Source organism: Maylandia zebra, linkage group LG10, assembly GCF_041146795.1.
Source record: "Maylandia zebra isolate NMK-2024a linkage group LG10, Mzebra_GT3a, whole genome shotgun sequence".
NCBI lineage: Eukaryota > Metazoa > Chordata > Actinopteri > Cichliformes > Cichlidae > Maylandia > Maylandia zebra.
Genome location: NC_135176.1, coordinates 24028434 through 24039195, shown reverse-complemented (window position 1 = coordinate 24039195; position 10762 = coordinate 24028434). Strand labels below are relative to the sequence as shown.

General features: G+C 38.7%; 1 protein-coding gene across 1 annotated transcript; it reads left to right on the top strand.

The window, feature by feature from the left end:
• Positions 1-1941: 1941 nt before the first annotated feature.
• On the top strand, positions 1942-9792 carry lg10h5orf15 (linkage group 10 C5orf15 homolog). The gene is made up of 3 exons (XM_004561754.5): positions 1942-2106; positions 5816-6501; positions 8009-9792. The coding sequence occupies exons 1-3, from the start codon at positions 1983-1985 to the stop codon at positions 8141-8143; spliced, it is 945 nt and encodes a 314-aa protein (XP_004561811.3). The 5' UTR covers positions 1942-1982; the 3' UTR covers positions 8144-9792.
• The last annotated feature ends 970 nt before the right edge of the window (positions 9793-10762 follow it).

Genomic DNA, 10762 nt, shown 5'->3' with positions numbered 1-10762 from the left:
TTTCTGAGCGTATTTGTTCTCCTGTCTTTTGTCGCATGACCATAACTTGTGTGATCATAATGTCTGCCCACATGAAAACACTCTTGAACAGACAGGTGGGTAATTTATTTTTACAGCTGAAAATGATTTGGATGGGAGCACATGACTCATTGTTACTGATAAATGTTCGGTTTATGAAGTGGAGAGTTACAAAGATCTAACATCTTCCACATAAACCTTCTGACCACTCTCACGTGAAATTATTTGAACATAAGCTCACAGCTCTTCATTAGATAAACCTATTCCATTGGTTAAGTCTAGCCAAAAATACGGCAGCAATCTGACCTTTATTAGTCCCACACGTGGGAGATTTCCTGTGTACAGCAGAAAGTGGGCAGTGCAAAGTTGCGTAGCAAAAATGAAAAACACTGCAATAGGATAAGATCATGAGAACAAGATACTGTATACAATAGAATAAAATGCAACATTGTCAGAAAAAGAGAATTGCACTTAATGTTATTGCATGTGTGGATGTGTGTGTTTGGTCAGCTGAAAAGTCCTTGTTGTGGAGTCTCACAGCAGTAGGAAGGAAAGACCTGTGGAATCTTTCCATCCCACATCGTGGGTGCCGCAGCCTGCCATTGAAGGAGTTTTTCAGGGTCTCCTGGATGTGGTGGGCAATGTTTTTCAATAGGGATGACAGCTTAGCCACCATTCTCCTTCACTCACCACCTCCACAGGGTCAGAGAGCATCCTAGAACAGAGCTGGCCCTCCAGACCAGCCTGTTCAGTCTCTTCCTGTCCCCAGCAGAGATGCTGCCGCCCTAGCAGAACACACCGTAACAGATGGCTGAGGCACAGAGTCATAGAGGGTCTTCAGGAGTGGGCCCTTCACTCCAAAAGATCTGAATCTCCGCAGCAGTTACAGCCTGATCCTTAATCAAGATGACCTGTTGAAGTTCCCATCATGCATCAGAAATGTTAAGGTGATTCAAGTGATTCAAGTTTGAATGTGTTATGGTTGGTTGTAGCAGTGGGTTGGTTTGACTATTTCAGAAACTGCTGATCTGGGATTTTCCCTTAAAATATCCAGTTACGACGGTTCTCTGGGTGAAAATGTTCTGTTGCTGTTAGAAGAGAATGTCCAGACTGCATCGAGCTGATAGCAAAGCAACAGTATCTCAAATGACAACTGAGATACTGCCAACCAGGTTATGCAGAAGACCATCTTTAAACTCACAACATGCTGATGGAGATGGGCAACAGCAGCAGCGGAAGACCACCTCAGATGCCACTCCTGTTGGCTAAGAACAGGAACCCGAGGCTACATTGCACACAGAATCCCTTTGCACACAAAGGAAGAGGGGAAAACGAGTGATGAAGAATGAGTTGATTCCTGTTGCAACCTTTGAATGGTATGATTGGAATTTTGTGTAAGCAGCAGGACAGCATGGCTCTAGCATGCCTTGTATAAACTTTGACCCCTTAGTATCATCTGGGCATCATTTAAACACATGACCAAAGTCTGCCCATGTTCTGATGACCATGTCAAGTAGGATATTGCACCATGTCAGTAAGTTCCGAAGAAATAAATAAAGAGGTTCTGGAGACAAAAGGGGATCCAAGCCCTGTACTAGTAAGGCATACCTAATAAATAGGCCCAACGGTATTTTTTGTCTTTTTAAGCATAATTATAACAAGTGTCACATAAGATGAGTAGACTCAGTCTAACGTACGACGCAATTACTACATTCTGACCTATATTTATCGAGGTAAATTACCCTTTATCAGTGAATGGAGAAAATATGTGAACTCTACTATTAGCGGCAAATTATATATGTTTGTTATAAGTTACAAGGTGACATAACATTAGACGGACTAATATTCATAGACTAAGCTCACTTCACTTCAAACTTCACCGCTCACAACTGATTCGTACACTCACACCGCCCACAAACTGTGTACGTCCGCACTCAGCCACGCCCCTTCACTCACGCACCAACATGGCGACATGCGGAAATATGTGGCGAAGCAGAAGAATTATTTTTGATCTTTTTCTGACTATTGTTCTCCAGCTCTTGGTGAGCAGCTGCCTGTCGGCTCCTTTGAATGGAAATAAAACACAAGGTATGTCGTACTTGTTTGAAGTATCTGAGACGAAGTTTCCTTTAAACTTAGCCACAGGGTTTACCCCTGCTCTAGCTAGTTGGCTAGCTCGTCATGCTAGTATCCGCCTTGTCAGGGGAAAAATAAGGCAGGTAACAGGCTTTCTCTGTTTCGGAAAAATGACTTAGTCGTATTTTAAAACTCTCGCCTTTACCCTGGCACTGAAATGCGATTCGGCAAAAATGATTTCTAGTTAAAATATGTTATACGTTGAAGACAGTGCTAATATTTCTTTCAAATAAAATTAAGCGTTTCAACGTTAAGCTGCAAACATAAATTCATAACATTAGCTTTGCTTAAGTTTCACTCACAGTGCGTCAGAGTCTTTTGACAGTTTTGCGGTCATAACAAAGTTATTGAAACCATCAACAGGAAGTCATATTTTCCTTTATCTCCAACCTCTACCACATTTCAACTTCTGTATGTTTATAATGGATCTGTATTGTTCAGTTTTACCTAGTTAAATATCTGTTTACCTCATAATATAAGACAAGATTGTATTGTTTTTAAAGCCTCTATCAATAGATGCTCTTCTGAGGGTTAATGAGTTATGGCGGTCAGATAAACTGACATGTTCCAGATGTACCACCATATATCTACACTGATTATTAACCCTCTGTCAGTGAGTCAAAACCTCCTGACGTAAGTAAAGGGTGTAATATTTCAGTCAGTGGCAGGTATTGTTTTGCCTTGATAGTCTTTGAGCAGTGCTACAGCATTCTTTTGGTTCGCTGTGTTCTCAGTTTGTTAAAAAAACCATGTGATTGGACTTTGGAGCTGTCAGGATATAGGTTGTTGTCTACTCTTGCCCTTCCCTTCCTCATACTATGATGGTGTGCAACAGACAGCTTATTTCAAGATGTGCTGCTGAGATAAAGGTGTCCTAATTCAACAGAGGTGTTGTTGTCAATTTGAATTGTTTAACATTTCATCCTGTTTTAAATGAAGTTGCATATTTAGCCGAAATAATCTAAAACATCTCTGTGGGTTTTAGGATTTGTGCTATGTCACTGTTCAGAGATTATATGGGTCAAGGCCCTTGTATATGAATAGACCCTTTCTTCACTTGGGGATGGCTTACTCAGTGCCTCAAGTCCCCAGTGTTCTCCTCCTGTCACTTGCTAAGCAACGCCTCCCAGTCCCAGAGGATGAAATAAAGTCGACACTTGTTGGGTGAATGGTGTCACTGAAAGAGGAAGGCTGGCTGATTGCAACAGATTCTTGACAATTTAAATACTTTAAAAAAAAAAAAAGAAAAAGGAAAAAAAAAAAGCTCAGTTCAAAACATGTCCCTTTTTCTGCAATGCTAAATAAACAAAGGTCTTTCAGTTTAAGAGTGATGATGTTTTTATACTGATTATACTGTTATACATGTTAATCTAATCAGTTTTCATTTTTATTAGTTGGATGGCAACGATCCCAGTATATGTTATTGTGGTCAGCCATTATTGTTATTATTATTATTATTCATCATAGTGTGGCTGCCGTCCTCTGTGGCACGAGCAGCTTGTTTCAGAAATATTCCACCTTTTCTGTTGGTAGAGTCACATTAACTTTGAATGGAGAGACCAGCCTTTCTTACTTTTTTTGCTGTGACTCTCCTTCCTTTGGGCCAATTTTCTCCCAAAATGTTTGTCCTACAAACACCGTTGTCACACCAAATTGACCAGGACAACTGTGCCTACAAAACTAACATATTTCTGTCGCTGCACCTTCAATGGTTTTGCAGTTATTTTCAAAAATGTCACAAAAAATCTCTCAAACCCCTCCCCATTCATGTGTATTAGAGAACTAGAGGAAGACAGGTAGAAAACCTAGACTGAAAAATATCTCTTTAATCTTCAGCTGTAACCACAATTTTCACCCTACAGCCATCATTTTACCCTCAAACTGTAGCCACGCTTGCCTTTTTTCACACGAGCCCTTACTCGAAGCCCAGAGATGTGTCATTTTTGAACTGGAGCCATTTGTTTCAGAGAAATGCCAGAAAAATCAGTACAGGTGTTACAATAACTTTTTGAAATAAGCTGATTCAAAGTCTTGTTAACATCACAAATCTCACACATTCATCAGTGCCTCATCAGGCAAGTTGTAATAAAATTTTTACCAAACTAATAGGTATTAAAACTAAGGCTGCAACGATTCATCGAGTAACACGAATAGCTCAATGATTTTGCTTCAACGGTTCATTTAATGCATGGCTTTTGTCACTTAGTTGGCAGCACGTAAATGTGAGCATTCACTCACATTTGTAACTTTAAATAGACCTGCAAAAGAAATGCATTTAGAGCATGTGTGTCGATAAAAAGTATTCCAACGTTAACCCACACAGCCTCTAGTTTTAAAACAAAAAAAGACAACAGCATCAGTTAAACTATGAGATCATCATAGTGTAATGTTGAGTCAGAGTCTACAAACACAGCAAAGAGACTGAGCTGTTAACCAGACGGTGAGCTCAGGTGGAGTGAAGGAAAATGTTTTTCTAGCCTTCAAAACAGCACCACCTTCCCTTAATTGGGAAAAAGCTGGTGGGAGTCCTTCATCAAACCACCTGATCAACAGATTCCAATGTGAAGAAAAGAGAACTTTGGCATTATTTTGACAGATTTAAAGTGAAATAATATGCAATATTTCTATTCATGATATTCGATGAATATTTACAAATATGAAAATAAAAGCTTTGTTTTTGCAGGCCAATAAAAATGTACATGGGCCACTAAAATTCTGAGGTGCTGATCTGGTCTGTTCAGTAGCGCAAAATTTTGCAGTGCACAGGTGAAGAATGCCGATAAGCTCGCTTCTCTTCATTGCAGCCAGCACATTCTTCTTTAATGACTTATGGACGCACAAACTGACTCACTGACTAGCATACTTAGACATGCAGACACATAAAAACACATACACATGAGCACACACCAACTATGTCATTCAGGAGATACAAACACCCACATCCAGCCATCTGCCATGACCGGTTGTGGGTGAGGGGTGGGAGATAGGATAAAAAAGTTCACAAAATCTTTAGAATTTTTTTTCCTTTATTATCTGAAGTTTTTATTTTTCGCTGACTAAAACATTTTTTTTTTCACAACTAGTTTTAATTTCCAGTTTGGAACACAGATAACTAAAACTAAAGTTTTTATAGTTTTCAGTTCAAGGAAAAAAGCTGTCTCAAAATGAAACCTTTCATTGATAAAGCTAGTTTGCAGTGAAGGTTGTACGTTTCCACACAAACAAGCTGCTGCTCAGTACAAATGTCCCCTTATGAGCTTCTCTGTGGCAGCTCAAGGGTTAACTGGCTTGCTGAAGGGCTTCCATACGTGGCAGTTTCACTTGAGGTGTAGTTGTGTGACATGATTGAAATTCATGTAGGAGCACCAGCTGTCACAATTTAATGTTCATTTTCAATATTTTTTTTCCTTTTTAAATATTTTGTGATTGAGACATTTATATGTCTTCATAATAAGAGATAAAAAGTGTAGTTGTGAAACTGGTTGGCAAATGCTAAGAAAACAACGTTCTAGTTTTCTAGGTTTTTGATGGGCAATAAATATTTTGGTTAATGAAAATGTTTTATGTTTAAGTGTTTCAAAGAACACTTTGTCAGAAATATGTTGTAATGCAATTGTAATGTATGTAATGTGTTGCGTTGTTATTTCCTTTGATCCAACAGTGCCCACAAACAGCACAGAAACTCAACCTCAAAATCTTACTTGGACCACTGTGAAAAAAGAAGCAACGGTGATACAGTCTGCACCAACTGATCAGAATCCAACAGCTGCAGATGTTTCCAAGGATCCTGTAAAAAGTGATGGCAACAGCTCCACCACAGCAAAGCCAAAAGTTCGTGAAGAAAGCGACATCAAAACTCAGACTGTTCCAAAACCAAAAACAGGTGAGACTGTTGTGTTCGATAGCTCTGATAAGCAAAATGACGGCACCAAGAACACACCTGCTACTGCTGAAGCAACAGCAGCAGCTCCTGAAGCAGACATTAAGTCTGATCCAGAAAATGCCAAAGCCACGATCGAAACTAATGAACCAACAAAATCTGCAACGGACGAGCCGGATGAGTTCAAACCTCAAGACAAACCAACCCCAACTACAGACGAGGACAGTGATCAAGACCTGCACATGGACACTGATGTTAATGACATTGATGAAGATGAGGATGATGATGACTACAGATATGGTGAAAACACTGAATTTAATGAAAAGCAAGATAAGACCAGGGTGACTCAATATAAGGAACAAGACAGCTACAACACAGAGGATGAAGACTCCCACTTCTTCTTTCATCTGGTCATACTGGCTTTCCTGGTGGCCATTGTCTACATCACATACCACAACAAGAGGAAGGTGAGTGTCGGCCCGACAAAAGCTATCCGACAGCAGGATGTAGAGGTCAAACAGACGTAGGAGTCTCTGATACAGGCTGCACAGCACAGGAATCACTTCTTCATCCAGATCAAATAGCTGAGGAAAAGCCAAATGTGTTCTGCAGACATTTAACTTGATGCAGAAACGTCTGTGTGTAATTTGTAGTTATTTTTTTTCTTATTTATGTAGTAAAATTTGTATTTCTATAAGGAAGTTAGCTTTTACTGAATAATTATGTTAACATCTTAGGTCTTGCTCAAGTTGAATTGATGTATTTTGTCACCCAAAAACTTGACGTCTCCAGCTGTTTTTAATGTTTTAACCTATTATAGGTGGAATAATTGAGAATCAGTGGAATAATGAAACATAGCCATAGAAATTAAAAGGTAAAATTTAACACGATCTGTGGCTTGAAGGCCTTATTGTGTTAACCAAGGAAGCATGAATACCTGAGATTGTTAACTTCTACTAATTTGCATTGTCAGTTAATTAGACTCAATAATTAGAATTGGCAAAGTGTTAAATAAATTAAAATGAACCAAGTAAAACTACTTTGAGATAATAAAACAACATCAGCTTAATTTCGCTATTCGTATTGTAGAATATACCATGATCATACACTGATCAGGCGTAACGGTATGATCACCTGCCTAATATTGTGTTGGTCCCTCCTTTCCCGCCCAAAGAGCCCTGATCCATCTCTGCTCGATCCCTGAATGGATTCACTGAGCTTTAATATCACTCTGGGTTCTTAGCTAGGTTAGCGTTGGCACGTTTGCAAAGAGCCAAAGATATAGTAGCAGCATAACATAGTTGTTTCTTTTCCAGACCCAGTTTGCGCTTAACCATCGCACTCTCGCCCTTTGTCAAACAAAAATAAAAGTAATGTTCGTATTCACCTTGCAGACTGTGTCACTATTTTCCTCCTCTGGCATATGAACTGAACTTCAAACTGAAATCAGCTGATTGTAGCGCGATAAGCAGGACTGATAGGCAAGCAGACTAACAACTCAAAGGAAATGAACTGGGAACTGGTTCTCGATTCCCATCCGTAGACCAGGTCACCTTCGTCCATTGCTCCCTGGTTCTGACGCTCACTTTGGTGGTGCTTTCTTCCATCACAATTTGCCACTTGTCAAACTCTTTAAATCTTTATGCTTGCCCATTTTTTCCCGCTGCATATAGCACATCATCTATTAGGACAAAATGTTCGCTCACTCCCTGATAGATCCCACCCACTAACAGAAGCCATGGTGAAGAGATGTTATTTACGTCACTTGCCAGTGGTCATGATGTTATGCCTGACTGGTATAAGTAGCAGATTTATCTTCTCCCATATAAAGTCAGATTTTATTTCTGAAAGGCTTCAATCCAGTCTTTATGCAAACTTTTATGGTGACTGAGGTGCCCTGAGGCAACTACTGTTGCCACGTGGCACTAAATAAATACAGTTGAATTGATTTGCTTTTTCTCCTGCTCTTTTTAGATCTACCTCCTGGTACAGAGCCGGCGCTGGAAGGAGGGTCTGTGTTCCCGCAACACTGTGGAGTATCGCCGCTTGGACCAGAATGTCAATGAGGCCATGCCATCCCTCAAGATGACCCAAGACTACATTTTTTAATCTAGTGGAACAATATAGTAGGCTTACGCAGAGCCAGTTCCTGGTCATTTATAGATAAGATGCTGTGCGTTGTTATGGAGCTTGATTGATGCTTTGTCTTGCTTTATAGGCCAATAAGAAATCAGGGGATATGGTAGTTGGGGGAATTTTTTTTTAATGGCCCTTTTTGGTTGTCTGAAGAGATAATCCTATTAATATATTCTTATTTGTTATATTTTTAATTGTCATTGCCATTAAGTTAATAATTTTGGGTTTCTTAGGGGCTTTATTTTATTTTTAAATTTTTTTTTAGTATTGTTTCAGCCTTACAGTTCCTTTATACCTATTTTTTGTTTTCTCTGTTGCATATTGTCTTAATATTTCTAACACTTTGCTTAAGAGTTGCAAAAATTACATGTTAATTGAACTTTTAGGCTGTAATGTGATCGTGAACTAATAGAAGAGTTGAGTATGTACTCTGAAATTAGGAATGAACACCTAAGTAATTGCTGTGGAAAGCATGACTACCTTTCATATTTCAAAAATATGCAAAAAAGTGCAATGAAGCAGAAACTGTTAATCAAATGTTCCTATATATTAAGTTATTCCCTAAAAAACAAAACAAAAACAGAAAAGCCCTTCTACTCTTAAATTGTCTCGGTTTGACATAATGGGGCAGCTGAATTAAAGATATCCATTCCAATATTGTTTGATATAGAAATAATCACATAACATGTTTAGTTATTTTCTCGCATATAGATAGAGAAATACAATTTTCATTGGACCCTGAAAATGAGCTTTTTACAATCACTTTATTGCCAATGTTTCTGCTTACACTATAGATGAAAAGTAGTGGCAGTTTTATTACTTTTCATTCATTTTTGGCCATCTTGGCTACACATTAAGCATTAAGTTAAGGAGCGGTGGGCGGGGCTTCTCTTCAGGTGAAAGATAATGCCATGTGTTTAAGCCATTTAAATGAGGATGGATGTGTGTATCGTGCAGATGATAAGGTACTAATGTATAAGAAAGAAATGTCTATTGCCAGAAATCTTCTTTTTTCTTGATCACTTTATATTTAACTTGTCTTAATAACATGCCTGATTTACTCCTACTGCCCAGATTTTGCTATGTGGAAATCTTGGTGCTGGCCCTCTTTGTTTTATGACTTCGGTGAAGTCTCTGTCAAAAAAACCATCTTCACTGTGGCCAGTTGTAAAAACAATGTTTCCTCATGTCCATGCAGAACTTTTCACTTTTCCTTGCCTCCTGTCAGGGTATTTTGGTGGAATTAAGTTAATCAGAAATTCTGCACCCTCTCTATGACCTGTTCACAAAAGCAAAAACACAACTTTTTATTTTTTCTCTTTCCTATGCGTCGCAGCCACATTTTTCTGTCTGTCGTTGTCTCATGCCTTCAAATGAAATGCCACGACTGCCACTTGAGTCTGCAAATGTATCAGTCTCGCAACGCCTTCTGTCAGTTGTTTTCAGCTGGTTTTGTGAATATACAAGCGAGACAGTGGATATATATAGATTTGCACTGTGCCGTTCAGGTATGCTAGTTAAAATATGAAGGGACGAAGGATCAACACTGATCTCGCAATCAACAGTAGAAACTGTACAATCTTTCTCGCTTTTTTTGGTCAATAAAGCACAAATTGCGTAAATCTTTGTAATTTTTCTGACTCATGTTTCATTTAATCCTCTGTTCATACTCTGACATATTTTTGATAAGGAAAAGTTTTAATTTAGTATTCTTGGGTGATCTGCCTTTTTATGTGGCAAATGCCCTTTTTAACTATGTTGGGATCACTAAGAGGAGAGGATACTTTGATCTCTTTTGATCCTAATAGGCTTACGTGTTGTATCTTTTGATAATTAAAAGTCATAGACTGAGCTGATATTGTTGCAGTTAAAAAGTTATTTTGCTAAACAGGGAAGTGTTAATAAAAGAAATAACCAAAAAGAAAACACCGTAAAAACCACTGCACTGGTGTACAGAAGCAGACTCTGTAGCTCAGCTGCTAATTTGACCACAAGGAGGCAGTATGCACACAAATAATTGAAGAAGACCAATGCTGGAAATGTGTTCTTCACTTGTCAGATTTTCTGCTCTTTCCCTCACCAAGTTAAATTTTGGTGCCTGAGCAAATAAAAGTGCAATTTCATAATTTGATTTCCCTGTCATTGTGACACAGGTAACCTATTCATATCACTAAAGAGAACATGAGCAGAAAAGTTCCCAGATTCTTGCAGAAAGGAGATAAAGTGAGCATCTGCATCACTAATGTGCAGAAAATACCACTAAGAGGGGGAAAAATTAAGAATTTATTGTGGCATGTCTATTTTTTAAAGTCTGTAAACGGTGCACAGTGACAGGACAGATGGAGAGCAAAGTTAGATGTCCATGTCTTTGAGTGAATGTATTTGATTAATGTCTGCCACAGTCTGTTCCCACAGTCGTAATGCTCCTCAAGTGTTACAGACATGCACTGAAACATATTTCTTGGTCAGAAATAACAAATTTAACATCCAGCTGTAGTTTGTAAGGCAGAACTACACAAAGGAAACAACACTCTTAAGAAAATAAAGTACAATGAGCAAAAGTCTTGTCACTAGGGTGGTACTGTCTAAGGT